Source organism: Lipotes vexillifer, unplaced genomic scaffold (genome assembly GCF_000442215.2).
Source record: "Lipotes vexillifer unplaced genomic scaffold, Lipotes_vexillifer_v1.1 scaffold2194, whole genome shotgun sequence".
In the NCBI taxonomy this organism is placed as follows: domain Eukaryota; kingdom Metazoa; phylum Chordata; class Mammalia; order Artiodactyla; family Lipotidae; genus Lipotes; species Lipotes vexillifer.
Window position 1 is genome coordinate 410,886 of NW_006777784.1, and position 16,205 is coordinate 427,090.

Sequence of the window (16,205 nt, forward strand, 5' to 3'; positions counted from 1 at the left end):
CCGCCCCCTCCGCCGCGCGACGGCCGCAGGCCCCTCCCCTCGGAGGACGGCGACGCCGGCGGGCCCTGCCGGGACGCGTGCGACATCCCCGCGCCCTTCCCCGACCTGCTGCCGCACCGGCCCCCCCTCCTCGTGTTCCCGCCGACGCCGGTCACCTGCTCCCCGGCGTCCGACGAGTCGCCCTTGACTCCCCTGGAGGTGAAGAGGCTGCCGGTCCTGGAGACCAGCCTCAGGTACCCCGTGCAGCCCGAGGGCGCCGGCCCCCCGTCCCCGCAGCACCCCAAAGCCCCAGAGGGCGACGGCGACCGGCCCGCGTTCGCCGGGCCGCACGGAGCCTCCCGTCCCCCCACGCCCGCCGCCGCCGCCCCCCGGCCGCCCGCGCACTTCACCTCCGCGCCCGAGCCCGGCGCGGGGAGGCCGGCGGAGCCGCCCCGGGGCCCCCCGAGGCCCACCTCGGCCCCCGCGGGCGCGCCCTGCAGCCCCGGCCCCAGGAGCCCGCACCCCGCCGGGAAGGCGGCCCGGGCCGAGCCCCGGAAGGCCGCCCCCGGCGCCCCCTCTCCGGCCGCCTACAGCCCCCCGAACTGCAGGCCTGTGGGCAGCCCCCTGGACGAGCTGGCCAGCCTCTTCAGCTCGGGAAGGAGCGTGCTCCGGAGGTCGGCGGCGGGCCGGAGGATCCGCGAAGCCGAAGGTGAATTTCGCACACGGAGGTAGAGGCGTAGCTGCAGACGCGGATGTGTGCCGATGTGCCGTAGATACGGTTTAAGGAACGCTTGAGGTCATTGCGGGGGTCGTTCAGAGCAGGTACCAACTTAAAAACATCTTATGCAACCAATATGGCCAGGTAGGTAAGAATGAATCTTTCCGTCTCGTAGGTAAAAGGTCACGATACAACAACCCACAGCGCTGAAACTGGGTTTAATACACCCTTGTGACTTGAGAAGTTTTAGAGCAGTTCTCAGCTTGAGCCGCTGATTTCCGTTTCCTGATAATATTCACTTGCCACATGGAAGTGGCACTTTTGTCACATTATGCCGAGATGCCCCTTTGGTTTACAGCTCACGGCTAACCCGAGTGTCCTCCAGCCTGCTGTCCATCTCACTTCCACTCCCGGCATCTGGGACGGTTACCTGTTCAGTTACTGTCTTACACTCACTCAGTACCACTTGCGCTATGTTGTTCTGAATGAATGATTTTTGTTCTGTTCCTCTGCCACCCAAGGAAAATTTTAATTCAGTTCTGTTATATCTGCATCTTCTCATTGAGCAGCTCTGTCTCATAACTAGTTAGCTGTTGACAGGCCAGTCAGGTGAGCTCAGGGCTAAGCTATGGCAGCCAGAGGCTGTTGCCTGTATTAAAAAAGTATTTATTTTGTGTCCATATAAAAGCAGAAGGTAGCTAGCAAAGCAAAAAAAAAACCGAAAAAACAAAAAGCCCTCATTAAGAATTTGTTGCTAATCTCTTGTAAGTAGCTCACCATGTGCTAATTCATTCAGACGAGGTTGCCTTTGAGCCAGAGGCGCCATTTGGGCACAGATTCTCTTAATAATCACAGAGAATGTAGTCATCTTCCAAAAAACATCTTTTTAAGGCTTTTATACAGAACCAAAATATTTTCCAGTGTTCTGTATTTGGGAGGGGGATTACGTGAATACAAAGCATCTTTTCTTTAAGGAAATTGTAGCAGGTCCCTCGACCATGATGCCATTAACCCGAATGTAGATGGCAACTACTAGCCTCCTCACTTTACAGAGATGGGAAACTTCAAGGTCAGGAGGTTAAACACCTTCCTTAAGGTCAGGTGGTAGGACTGGAAATAAAAGCTTATGATGTGACGTTTTATGTATGCGTTAACCTTCTCTTTCACCTAAAGAAAATACATAAATATATTGGCTTTCATCATTTGATTAGGTCCAAAAACTCTAGAAAATCTAGAAAACATTATCAATAAGTGAAAAATAGGTCAAGACTAAGAACACTTAGCAAATGAGTGAATAACGTACCCCCCATTTATTCTTTTTTTTTTTTTTTTTTTGCGGTACGCGGGCCTCTCACTGCTGTGGCCTCTCCCGTTGCGGAGCACAGGCTCCGGACGCGCAGGCTCAGTGGCCATGGCTCACGGGCCCAGCCGCTCCACGGCATGTGGGATCTTCCCGGACCGGGGCACAGACCCGTGTCCCCTGCATCGGCAGGCGGACTCTCAACCACTGCGCCACCAGGGAAGCCCCCCACTCCCATTTATTCTTCAGTCAGATAAGCTAATTGTTTTTTTAGCTAACAATTTCTTCTTAATTACAGGCCATTAATAAGTGAAATTGTCCTTGTAAGTAGGAGATGGCTTGAATTTCACAAGTCATGTGTTTCATTCCAAGGAACAAAATGGACTCTAGGAGAAAAGCCTCAAATGAACAAATTACTATTTGCTTTTGGAACTAAAAGTTTATTAAAACCAAATTTTACTATAGACGGGAATTGGATGAATTCTTCTCGGCTGTATTCAAGGAAGTGAAATTAATGAATTTGTAGACAGGCGTCATCATTTGGAAATCCCTAAGTCTAGGACTTGAGGGGAGGATTCCAGTGAGGCCTCCAGGCAGGGTGCGTGGATGTGCTAATATTTACCCTTGGTAACATTAACCGGTATTTGGGAACGTGTATCAAAACCTCAAGTACAACATTGTTAGTGCAACTCTAAAATTATAAAATATCTATTTTTCCACTGTGGGCTTTTACAAAACACTCTTTATTTTGAAAAGATTGTCTTGAGCCACTTACGACTTTCTCATAAATATATGAATTGGCAGCTTCTGCCCCAGCACAGTGGCTGTAATAACAGGAAACTGCAGTAGGAGATGGCTCGTCCCCTCGCACCAGATGACAGGAGTCCAACTGTGCAGCTGAGACCGGTGTGATTCCCGATGGTCCATGGTGTAGGAAACACGTTGACCAGCGTGCAGGACGTGTCCTCCTGGGATCGTACAGGCTATTCTTTTAGGATGTCAAAGGGGCTTAAAGAGAAGGCTTGGAAGAAAAAATTGTCTTGATGCTGGAGCTAATCACTGGAGCTGCTTATATGATTATTAGGGTTTACACAATGTGATCCTGAAGCCAGTAATCCATTTTCTTCTGAATGAGTCGCATGGCTGGTACTCGTGATTTACTGGAGTCCTGGGACTTCTCCTCTTTAAGATTTTAAATCTTCTTCTGTACCCTTTTTATATTTCGAGATATTCTTCTCTTCACCTGAAATAGCTTCCTTACCAAATAATCCAGTGGGCGGCTAATTCCGCCTCAATGCACCTGAATTAACTACAGCTCATTTCTTGGACCATTGTGATATGGGGAAACTGCACTGCAGATTTGCAGAAGGGTTCAAAATATTCCCCTCGCTTCCTTAGAAAGTGACCTTGAAGAGATTAAACTGCTCCTTATTACCCTGCTAAAGGTATTTCCAGTTAAAATATAAAGGATGGTGAGTTGCGTATAGAAAAGGAGGTCCTTTGGTGTTTATTCTACAGCGTCACTACTCCATAGACTTAATATCCATGTGGGATTTCATAAATATCATGTCCCTCAAGACAGTTCATTTTCTATAGACTCTTGGATATTCGATTTGAGGTACACAGGTCACAGAAATTCTAAGAGTCCGGGATGCAGGTATAGACAAAATGTGATTGTGCAGGTGGCAGATGTGACTGCAGCCTGGGAGGGGCAGTATCAGCAGCAAGTAGCTGCAGTGCTTACTGTGCTCCAGGCATTGTTTTAATAACCTGTTTAGTTCTCACAAGCCTAAAATGTATCTGCTGTTAGCATCCCCATTCTACAGATGGGAAAACTAAGGCACAGAGATTAAACTTGCTCAAAGTCTCCCTCCTTTGAGAGACACAGCCTGGCTTGAATGCAGTGATTCTGGCTCCAGGGGCATTTGTCTTGGCTACCTGCCCAGGACTGCAGGGAAGAAAAAAAACAAAGAACAAAAAAAAAAAAACAGAGGATAAGCCTTTAAAGATTCATATTTGCTCACCTGAGGTGCAACAACTAAGAGTCCTACAGTTTGGACAAAGAAAACTGTTTCAAATTCAAAAATTCCAAACATATACTTTACAGATCATGGATGTAAACAATTGTGGAATACCCACTGGGCCCTTAAAATGAAGAATGACTAAATGTTTAATTGTCTGTGACTCTCTGGTTATCCCATTCATTCACAAGGTGTTTTTCATCTGATGTCATAATATGATTAATATTATTATGCTAATTATTTATAGTTACTTAGTTTCAAAAATTATGAGACCTAATTCAAATGCAGGGGGAGAGTCATTGTCTTCTTGGGGCCACGAGGGTGCGCCATTGTTCCAGGTGGCTCCATGGCAGCTGGTTGTTTATCTAGAACGCGAAGTAAAATGAGCATGTTATTCTGTACCCGTTGAAAAAGATCAGGATGATAGGGCATTGACAACAACGCAGTACACCTCAGAAATCTGGAGAAGAATGTGGAGGAGTCTGAGTTGCAGAATATTCTGTGAAAAAACATTATTTTGTTACTTTCTGATACTGTGCATCCTTAGTTTATATGATATAAATAGGTAGTTAAAAATTATATTGACAACAAAAAATATAGAGAGACAATATTTCTTCGCATATAATAGGTGTTTATTAAATACATTTGATGAAAACCTACCTAAAAAAGAAAAAGCAGTTTTACATATAAGTATATTTGGTAAATCTGGCCCTTGTGGCATTTTTACACATAAGAACCACTGAAGCCAAATGGCAATTACTCTTAATTTCAAATATTTAATTTTATTGCATAAACACTCCAAGTAAGAATATTTTGAGTTTTTTTTTTTTTTTTTTTTTTTTTTTTTCCTTGCGTTATGCGGGCCTCTCACTGTTGTGGCCTCTCCCATTTGCGGAGCACAGGCTCCGGAGCAGGCTCAGGGCCATGGCTCACGGGCCCAGCCGCTCCGCAACATGTGGGATCTTCCCGAAACGGGGCACGGACCCACGTCTCCTGCATCGGCAGGCGGACTCTCAAGCACTGCGCCACCAGGGAAGCCCTATTTTGAGTTTTTAAATCAAAATATTATTTAAATGAATTTTTTACAGCATGATACTTGATTCCATAGGGCCATTTATTTTCAAAAGAATTATTTTTAAAGTCAGCTTTATGGAAAATTTCAAACATACAAAAGTAGAGAATAGATTAATGAACTCTCTCTGTGACCAGTCTTAGCTCATCTCCAGTTTTCTCCGCCATCAATGGATTATTTGGAAGTATGTCCCAATGTCAAATCAATTTACTAATAAATATTTATAAACCTTTTATTAGAAAAGTCCTTTAGAAAAAATAAAAGGTTTATTCTTAAGTCACTTTAATTAGTACAGACCAGTCAATCCTTTTGAGCCTCATGAATGTGAGATTGTTGCCCAGGACAGAAGCCACCTCTGGATGCTGGAGACTCGCTTTTCATGATATAACCAAAATAATTCTCCGGAGTTAGCTTTCCACCAAAACACCACCGGCCTGCGAGATCTTCCGCAGGTCCTTTGAGCACAGCTCCAGACGTGGGCAGCTGTGCAGACAACTTTTCTACTAAGACAACAAGTGTGGATTTCTAAATATCACATCCAAACAGAACTAAGTATGAAAGATCAAGGTCCCAAAAGACATACGGTGGCATCTTAAATCAACATTGTGTGAGGTTTTGATGCCTCACTGCCAAGTTAAGTACAATTACTTATGCGTTGTTCAGCAACAAGAAGATGCTTTAAAATCAGTGAGCTATCACAGAATTACAGGCAGAAACCTCTGACCTGCTCAAGGACAGCGTTGGTAAATTGCCATTCTCTGCTCCTGGTGTTTGAGACACAAGTTTCGACACCATCTTCATTTAATCTGTGATGCATTCTAATGAAATTGCGGCATACGAAATTGGTCCTCCTCGTGCAGATGTCTAGATCCCATCATGGGATGCAGGGCTTGACATCCCGGAGGCTTCTTGCCTCCATGCAGGCTCTACTAGCAGTTTATCCGTGCCGAGCTGTTAATCTTTCTCACTCCCCAGCCGCTTTGCTTTCTCTCCATGGTGATTTATTTGTGAGCGGTGGTGGTCTGAGGCTTCATGAAAATTATAAAGGGCGTGGAGAGCAAGCACATAGTTTACTGATGTGTAGTTGAGCGCACTCCTGCCTCTCATAAACGTCTGTCTCCTGTGAAAGGAAGGAATTCCGCGGCCTTCTGGAACCATTTTAAATCAACCCTAAGTTTCCCTCGTTTTCCAAATGAGTAAGTCCTCCGGGAAGACGAGCTTCACATCCCCAGAGAAGCAAGCTGTCCATTTATCACTAGGTGGCTATCAGGTGAGGATGAGCTATAGAAATGGCTCCCCCTACCGTATCAGTGAACCTGAGCTTGCACATAAGGAGAGTAGATCTCTCTGTGAGAAAAGGACGTTTTCACCCAGTTCCTGGCCCTGCTGCAGTAAAGGGGAGTATCTGTGTTTGGGACTGGCAGCCGGACATTGCAGTGTTTCTAATTCCCCAGATGTCCAATAGAAATAATACTTTGTCTGTCTCCGCTTGGAAATGAGCTTTGATCAGCGGGCAAACATACCTATGTTAGGAGCACAAAGCTCCTTGTCTTCTGTGTTAAATTGGACAGTTGAAAAAAATGCCTAATACTGGTTGTGAATGTGGTGACATTTTTCTCCCAGTTTACGGCACCTTCTCTCTCTAAATGCCCAAGAATTCACACAGGGAAATTGTGCAACCAGGGACCCATAAACAGGACTCGTATTAACTTGTAGAGCTAATTCCCTTGTAGTCATCCAAAAAGCATTCGCTTAATGTGAGCACGGGGCTTGCCACAGGGAATCCAAAGTAGAGAGAAAGAAATCAGTGCGCCCTGCCCTGTCCAGGCAGTGCAGGTGGCAGGTGGGTCCACCCCATTTCAATGAGAGGCTTTACGTGGAGGCTATAAACCATGAGTGGGTCTGTAACTGAACCCCAAGTGGCCCGTGAACCCCAGGGGTTTGCTTGTACCTTGTTTAGGGAGAGGTTGCACAGATTTCATCACAAAGTGTCGGTGAGCAGGGCACAGTGCAGGGCCGCTGCAGCAGATGTGCACAGCTGGCGTGCCTGGCAGCCCAGAGGGGAAGTGCGTGATGGCTGCAGCCAAGGAGAGCCTCACGCCAGGGCTGGCACGTGGGCAGGAAGGGTGACGGGGACAATGATGGGGTGTGGAGTTAGTTTCCCGGGTGCAGAGGGGAGCCGGTATGGCAGCCAGAGGAAGCCGTGTGTGGTGAACCCTGCCTCTGGACGTGAGTTCAGGGTACCTGGTCCTTTTAGCATCCGGCCATGAGCCTTGAAGGAGAGAGAGAGAAAACAGAGGGTGCACGGAAGCAGGGCAGGATGAGCTTCCCACCTGGAAGCTCCACGACAAGACCTGGAAGCATCTCCAGCGTTCCTCTTCTGTCCCGCGAGAATTCAGCATTAACCCTTAGGATCTCCCCTACAAATTAAGAGCCAAAGGGAAAAAGAGAACCAAACCGATAGTAGCAATTCTGGGTATGTGCCTGTGACCTCAGAGAATGGGAACTACTCAGAAACGCTCTGGAACATCGGTCATGGTGTTCTGTTAATAGTGTTCATAGCTAATGCTTGTAAGTGGCTCTTTCCTGTCGGCCGAGCATGCAGACGTGCCTCTTCTCGCCGGGTCCTGTCTGTGAAGCCAGAGGTGCAGGTGTCACAGCCTCTCCATCCACCAGTGAGCAGCCGTAGACTGAGGGATGAAGTGATTTTCCCATAATCGCAGAAACTCATCAGTCCCAGAGTCAGGGATCAAACACGTCTCTGTTCTCCCAGACCCTGGGTCCTTTCTACTGTGGCATTCTTAGTCTCCAAAAAACAATTAAAGTGTAAAAATGATACCCAGTCCCTGTCTCAGAAAGCAGTTCCCTTCTGAAGTTAAACTCCTTACCAGGAAAAGATATGGGAGGAGGACACATAAAACTTTTCTTTTTGTAAAAACACAAAAGCCAGAGGTCACATAAAACTGTTGGAAATGTTCCTAAGGGACACAGAAGTGTCGGTTTTGAGCTGAGGGCGTGTTCCTTGAGTGCCCCTTCGCCTTACCCTCACCTTCTTGATAAAACCCTTTCTACTCTGTGGTCCCACAGACTGCCCTCCCTAGTGTCAGGGACCCACAGCACACAGGTGGGGCCAGAATAACTCCTCACATTCAAAAGGATTGCTGGCTCTCTTTCTGTCTCCCTTTGACTCAGCCTCTGTGAGGTTTTGCTTGGGAACAGTTCCTAAGTACAGGTGAGCAATCACTCACGGCAGTTGTTTTCACTTGCAAAGCGCTCACTCATCATCTTTCCTTAAGGAAGTATTTGACTCTGTGGGATGTGAGTGTCGGGATGCGACTGTCCGTCCTGGGAGTGGAGCGTCTCAGATGCCTGCTCAGGACCAGCCAAAAGGTAACGCTGTGGTGACCTCTCACCCTGTCCCAGGGCCACGCTAAGGGCCGCACAGATGATCAGAAGTGGTTCTCAACAGCCAGCATGATTGGGGTGGGAGAAAGGCACACCCCAAAAAGCCCTCCTCATCTGTGTCTCTATGGCAACTTTTTATTTCCTAAGTTACGTGGCTATAGAGACAGAAATATAGATAATGGCAAAATTAGAAACATGGCTGAAAAAAAAAATAGTGTCAGGCCCGTGCTCAGAGCCCCTCAATAAATGTTTGTTGGGAGAATCTTAAACTCAGAGGTCTCCTGAGCTTGGCACTTCCACTAGGCACAGCGGCTTCGTTCTTCCTGGAAACCCAGGAGCCAAACCAGCCAGAGGGTTGTGACAATTAAATATTTAGATCAACCTGATCAAAAAGTTACCCTTTGAATAGTGTGAATTATCCTGGGAAATTAGCTTAATGTCTTGGCTGTGGGTCTACAGCTGCCAGCGTGCCTTCAGACCAGAGATAGGTATGTTGCACAAATAGTTCATCATTTTTGAGATGAGCCGGAAGAGGCAGAGAAGCCATCCCAGCTCGGCTGTTCTCTAATGCACAGTCAGTGGGAAGAGACTCTTTTGTACCTGGAATCCTGGAAAAGAGGGCAGTCTTTTCAGAAGTGGATTATCTTTCCTAACCAGTAAATATTTTTCATACCATCCACCCTTTAAAGCAAGCAGCCATTGTGTGTTGGGGGTCTCTAGACTAGATTTTGAATTAAATGCCCACTGGGGCCTCCAAAGAGAAACCCAGTGCTTTATCCTCTAAGCCACTCAGCAACTCTCCCAAAGCAAGTTAATAAAGACCTTCCTGGCTATCCGCATCTCATTATTGCCACAGAATATAATATCCCGGGGTTTTCTTCCTTTTGTGAAGAAACTCTTAGAAGTGACAGGGTACATGGAAAGTTTTCCTAAAGATGAGCTGGACCGCTGCCACATTCTCTCTGTCCTTAAGAGGATTGGAAGAGAAAAAGATGTTTCTTAATTACCTAAGAGTGTTTAGGTTCTTTAGGCTGACTTGAATCATTTTTGTGATTAATTCTCAGATTAGCCTAGAAAATTCCTCACCACCTGAGAGCCAGCTATATTCAATGTCATTTTACCCACTGCCCTATCCCATGAGTCAGCAGCCATCACCTCACACCCGCTGTGTGTGAAGCTTCTCAGACCTTTTTCTATGCTGGTTTTCACTTCTTTCTTTCTCTGGTTTCTCCTTGAAACCAGAAATGTTCATACTTAGACATTGTACACTGAAAATATACCGGGCAATTGCAATTTTACATTCACTAATACATGTTAATTGTCATAAGCCAAATCAACGACAATCTAGTTCGCTTTCCTCCCCACACAGGTGACTCGGTCCTAAAATATGCAGGGACCAAAGCATGGCAGACATGAACTGGAGCCCGGGTGACACACGTTTACAGTGGAGCACTCACGCTAGCGTACCTGAGAATTTGTGTATTACCAAAGCGCTGCAAAACCTACAAAAGACCTTCACACCCAAAACTCTGACTCGTGATCACCTCCCCTGGCCGAAATGTCCATTTTAAAGAATGGAAGAACTGGCATATGTGCACTGTAGGTACAACAGGGTAATTCCCAAGCAAATAGGCATGTTTTCGATCTTAGTTTTACTATTCTCCTTTGATGTGGAAAGATTCGGGAAGGAGTACGTAAGAGACAGAAGACTTGAGCAAAGCAGTGGGTGAAAACTACCCCTATTCAGGCATTTCCACGTTACTGAAAAGGGAACCAAAGCTTGCAGCCCTTAAATTACTTCCTGAAGTCACATCTGTTTGTCCGAGTTACGTTTGCTTAATTCCAGTTCTCAGGTGAGATCACCAGCCGGACAGGGGCCAGGCTGGTTTTAGAAGCAGGATGGAGGGCATCCGTTTACATCCATTTAAAGTAGCCGAACGCCCGCCATACTCTTAGCAGTTCACATGTCTTTTTTCAAGTAAATAACCAATGCCCAGCAGCAGATTCTCTAGTGCAGAAGAGTATAGTTGTTTTTAATTTTCATGAGAATTATATTGACTTTATTTTGTCTCTTGGTATTTAACCACCTTTATATATAGCTTGTAATGGAGCCCCTCCTGGATTTTTAATAGAAACTTGTGTTAAGAATAACTACTTTGAGGCTTCCCTGGTGGCGCAGTGGTTGAGGGTCCGCCTGCCGATGCAGGGGACGCGGGTTCGTGCCCCGGTCCGGGAAGATCCCACATGCCGCGGAGCGGCTGGGCCCGTGAGCCATGGCCGCTGATCCTGCGCGTCCGGAGCCTGTGCTCCGCAGCGGGAGAGGCCACAACGGTGAGAGGCCCGCGTACCGCAAAAAAAAAGAATAACTACTTAATGGACCTAGAGATTATCATACTAGGTGAAGTCAGAAAGAGAAAGACAAATATCATGCAATATCGCTTATACGTGGAACCTAAAATGTGACACGTGATCTTATTTACAAAACAGAAACAGACTCACAGACATAGAAAACAAACTCATGGTTACCAAAGGGGAAAGGGGGGGGCGATAAATTAGGAGGTTGGGATTAACAGATACACACCACTATATATAAAATATATAACCAACAAGGACCTGCTGTATAGCACAGGAGTTCTATGCAGTATCTTGTAATAACCTACAAGGGAAAAGAACCTGAAAAAGAATATATATATATATATATATATATATATATATATATAACTGAATCACTTTGCTGCACACCTGAAACTAACACAGCATCGTAAATCAACTCTACTCCAATAGAAAATAAAATTTTTTTAAAAGACTGAAAGAAAGAATAACTACATCAGTCCTTGAGAAAAATATGTAATCGACATTTGCTCCATTTAAGGGACTCCTTTGTGCTCCCGTCGTAACATGCTTTCCAGTGCCTTCTGTCCACCCCCTACCCACCACATGAAACTTAGCACAACCAGATATTTGGTTGAATTGCATACGTGTCAAACGAGACAGTAAACCTCTAATGGCTGACGTTCATTTCACTGATGTGGTTCACTTACCCAGGCTGGAAATCATGTCTAATCTCCAGAGGCTGGGACAGCGACACGGGGCAGAGGCACTGGGCTTCTGTGTGGTGATGAGGGGTTATAAAAATGTCTTTTTAATCTGATGATCATTAGAAAACCCAGCGATGTGGTCCAGCTGCTAATCAGAGAGCATTTCCATTGCTGCAGGGGTCGAATCCATCTTAAGGAACCCTCTGTAATGATTTTAGGGAAAAGGTTCCATTTTTCAGACAATAAAATCGTTCTATGACATCGCCCCCAAGACACAGAGTCCTTTTCAGGATTAAAAAAAAATCGGAGGTTAACTTCAGGCAAAATGATTCAATGAGTAACAATATTTGTGTTGCTGTTTGCTACTTGCCTCAAGTTTTCAAAGAGGTTTGGAAAAATCGTTAAATGAGAAGGGCGGGCTTCGTTCATGTATTCAAAGTACGCACTGAGGGTGTGTTTTGTGCAGGGCGTTGTACTAAATTGTATGGATTTTAAAAGTAAAATATGTGATCTGCTCAGAAGCAGCTCACGTCAGGGAAACACGAGGGAGCCGAGGTACCCAGAGGCGGCAAGAGACATTGTCCGTGAAGATGCTGTTTGGGTTCCTCAAACTGCTTACCCTTAATGCTTGTGAAATGCTGCATTTTTATTCAATTCATTCTACTCTCTTCCGTTTTTAAATGCTTATCGTGACCCACTAAATTGATTTTCCAACCCATAAATATGTCCTTTGAAACACTGATCTGGAAGGTAGGATTTATCTGGAGGGAAGGAGGAGGGTGAAACCAAAGCAGTGAGAGAAACAGGCTGAGACCAGTGCATCTTGCACTGTAAGAGGAGGGTTTATGCAAGGACGTGATGGCATCACCAAGTGATGTTTTGGAGGAACTACACCAGGGTGTGTGAAAAAGGTTTTGCTACATTCATGTACTTATAAACATATATTCTTTAAAAATGAAGGATGAGAAATGCTTAGTTGTGGGCACATGAAGATGGGACCACCACCTCCTGACTGGCTCCGAGGGGCTTTCTACCTGTAGTTCTGGGTGAGATGAAAGCCATTGAGATCAGCTCAGCCTTTCCGTCAGTGTCCCTCCCAGTGTCCCATCCTTCCTGAGTGGCCGACATCTCTGTGATGTGACACTGCCACTGCGACGGCTCCGGGGACATTCAGTCACAGGCACATAGGGTTTGAAGGCACAAGGAATTAGTAGTGTCCACCCGTCTACTTCCGTAAAAGACCCAATCATGGGAGCCATCAAAGAAACAGGCCACGTGGCTTGAGGAGAATTCTGACAAGACTTTAAGTCTGTATAGATATTTTTAATTTGTTATGTAAGGCCTCAGAGCTGCTGCCTAGCAGCCACCCGGGGTGGGCAGTGGGGCTGATCTACAGACGTGCAGGGCACCGCCAGGCTGTTAAAATGTGGCCATGTCTCTGCACCAGTGGAAATCACTGCTGTCCTGAGCCCTCCGGGGTTCCCAAGCCCCAGCCCCGGGGGTCTTGCCCCAGGCCTGCCCTGTGTCCTCCTCGTGAAATGTGCCCACAGGCAGAGACTTGAGGTCTGTGGCTCCTGCCTGTTTTCATTGGTCCTGGCTTGTGACCTTGGGGCTCTTAAATATCTGGGGTGGATAAAGTTTATAATTAGTTCTGAACAAGGATTTTGAAAAGACTCAGTTAACACCACTGCGTTTTGGCTTTTAACTTTTGCTCATTTTACTGGTTCTCTCTGACCCGGCTGCAGCCACATCAGTGAAATGAATGCCAACAATGAGAGTTTGTCTCGTATGACATGTAAGTGATTCAGCCACGTCTCTGGTTGTTCTGAGGTTCACGTTGTGAAGGCAGGGGATGGACAGAAGGCACTAGAACGGCGTGTTGTGACGGGAGCACAAGCTGGTGTCCCTGAGATGGAGCAACGTAGGTTATATATTTTTCTCAAGGATTGAAGCAGTCGTTCTGCAACACTTTAGCTAAACAGTAAAACTCCAAGAAGGGCTCCAGGACCAGCTAAATATAAAGGTGGGGCTTCCCCGGTGGCGCAGTGGTTGAGAGTCCGCCTGCCGATGCAGGGGACGCGGGTTCGTGCCCCGGCCCGGGAAGATCCCACATGCCGCGGAGCGGCTGGGCCCGTGAGCCATGGCCGCTGAGCCTGCGCGTCCGGAGCCTGTGCTCCGCAACGGGAGAGGCCACAACAGTGAGAGGCCCGTGTACCGCAAAAAAATAAATTAATTAATTAAAAAATAAAGGTGGTTAAATACCAAGAGACAAAATAAAGTCAATACAATTCTCATGGAAGTGAAAACATAAATAAGCAGTTCTGATTCTAAAGGGATCTGCTGCTGGGTGTTGGTTGTTCCTGTGAGAAAGGACGTAGAACCTGATGGAGGTGTCTTGGGGGTACCCTCCTTGTTTTTTTCCGATAGTAGGTATTACCAGTCTCCCATCCATGTGACACCATACAAGTGTCAACAAATACTGGAAGCTCCCAATAAAAGAAAAGGAATATCGTCCTCTCCACCTTTGCTTTCTGGACAAAAGCACACACCTAAACCAGGACATACACTGTCAACCTAGTGCAGCTGTGCAGGTGTGGTGTTCCAGGCCTCCTGGATTTATGTTACCACATAAATCCATTGGGGAAATGTAAAAATACCAGCTATATAAATAGCCGCGTGACCCATGAGGTTAGACACGAGGAACGGGTCTCCAGGCCAGGCCAGCTTGTTGTTTAGATGTTGCATATTCAGCTCATTGTAGGGGAGGCAAAGCTCCAGGGAAAGGAAAGGGTGGCCATGCTTCTTCCCGTGATGGCAGGGACCGGAGAGTTGGGCCCAAAAGGAGCCACAGCTCGTCAAACTGAAAAGAAAGTTGACACAACATAATTCTCTGTGCCTTTTTGGGTTATGCAAACCTTATTTATACTGACAGTCATTTTTTAGCTTTACTATGGGTACATTCTTGCCCTGCTCAGCACATATGTTGTTGAAGATATCACTCTATTTCCTGCCTCGGTTGGTGTTTTTAGCACAAACCATCTCCTAAGACTTGGCAGGGGAGTGGGTGGCGGGAGCTAAGGCGGGGTGGGCAAGGAAGCCCCTTCCTTCCACCTGACTTAACCCCAAGCGTGCGTCTTGGTGACACTTTCTGCCACAGAAGACTGCTCAACACACAAGGTCAAGAGGAATCTTGATCTATTCAAAAATGATGAGTTCGTAAGGGGTTTTTTAAAAGTAGGGAGGAACACCGGGGCGCCGGCTCTAGCCTCTTAGGGTAAGAAGCAAGTCCAGCTAATACGTGTTCTCAGCTGCAGTGTTGTACTTTTCTGCTTCCTGAGTAATCAGTTCTTAATAGCCATATGACCATGTTGTGGAATGCGGCTGCCACAAGAGTCATCGCATGGGGACCTCATGTGGTCCCCAGCACCAGTAGACATGGAAGGCCTCTCTTGATCCATTTCTGGGACTATTAGCAAAGGGGTGATGGAGTCTGGTTCGCGTCGCTTAGGGTCAGTTAGACGCCTGCTGCTCAAAACACACGCCTCTTCCATGTGCCCTCCTGACCACCCTCTTTGATAATGTGCCCTCTGCTGACATCTGACATCTCCTTACACAACGCCACACGTGAAATCTCTCTTCCTGTTTGAGTTTAGGACCAGCCACTGTGTCTACCTGAATCCCTACTCCTGACATTTGTCTTTCTCTGAGGCGATCTGCCAACCGTCTGGGTTATACTCTCATGGATAAGAAAAAAGTCTTATTCATGTCCTAGAAGCCTGTCAGAATGCAGGGGGCCTGGGGAGTGATCTCTAGATCCTTACTTTTGTGCGTGTGTTTTTTCCTCATGTGCAATAATGTAAGATTTCAGAGAAATAAGAGATTTAAAAGGCATTGTTCCTTGGAACTCAAAGTAGATTTGGTTTAACACAAGCTGGATGCCGATTTCGGGTCTGAGCGGTCCTACCCATGCGTAGTGACACACCATCTATGTGTGTCTGTCAGCAGAGTCGAGCTGCGACTTCTCAATTTTAGAAACGAGAGGCTGAGAAGCAGCAGGACCATGCCAGGCTCCTGTCTCAGACTTGGTACTTTTCCTTAATGCCAAATAGGAAAAAACAAGCACATTCCTCCCTGCAGTAGCCTTTCTGGAGAGGAATTTTCCTATAGAGTTGCAGAATGAATGATAGCCAGCATGAGTAATGAGTTTAAAATGTATTTTCACATTTTTTATGCCTTGCATAGCACACTCAACCTTAAATCAGTCGAACAGCTATAGTTTGTTTTTCTCTTGCGTTCCAGAAACCTGGATCTTAATCTCATCCGTTTCCAAAATACACCCTAAAGCTATCTCAAATCCAGGTAACCAAGAGAGAAGTGATGTTTTTAAGCATTCTTCCTAAAGAAACACTCCATAGCTCAGTCCTTCCTCATTCTCCTTGACCTTTCTGTGGCATTTGGTACCGTGAGCCTCCCCCTGCTTCAAGAAGCCTTTCCCCTCTGCCAGCCACCCACCCTCCCGTCCCGCATTCTCCCCCCTCCATGCTTACATCTGACCGTTCGTATCCACTATCACGTGTGCTCTGCCGTCTGCCTCTTTACTTGTAGGAATGTCACTTTTCCTGGAAGAGATCCTCCCTCTCGAGGGATTTTTTTTTTTTTTTTTTTTTTTTGG

At 46.4% G+C, this 16,205-nt stretch overlaps 1 protein-coding gene across 1 annotated transcript in view; it reads left to right on the forward strand.

The window, feature by feature from the left end:
- Window positions 1–16,205, forward strand: part of MYO16 (myosin XVI) — a 463,256-nt gene that overhangs the window by 408,668 nt on the left and 38,383 nt on the right. The window contains exon 35 of the mRNA XM_007451283.1: window positions 30–688. Coding sequence (XP_007451345.1) covers window positions 30–688 — 659 coding nt within the window. The remainder of the gene's footprint in view (window positions 1–29; window positions 689–16,205) is intronic.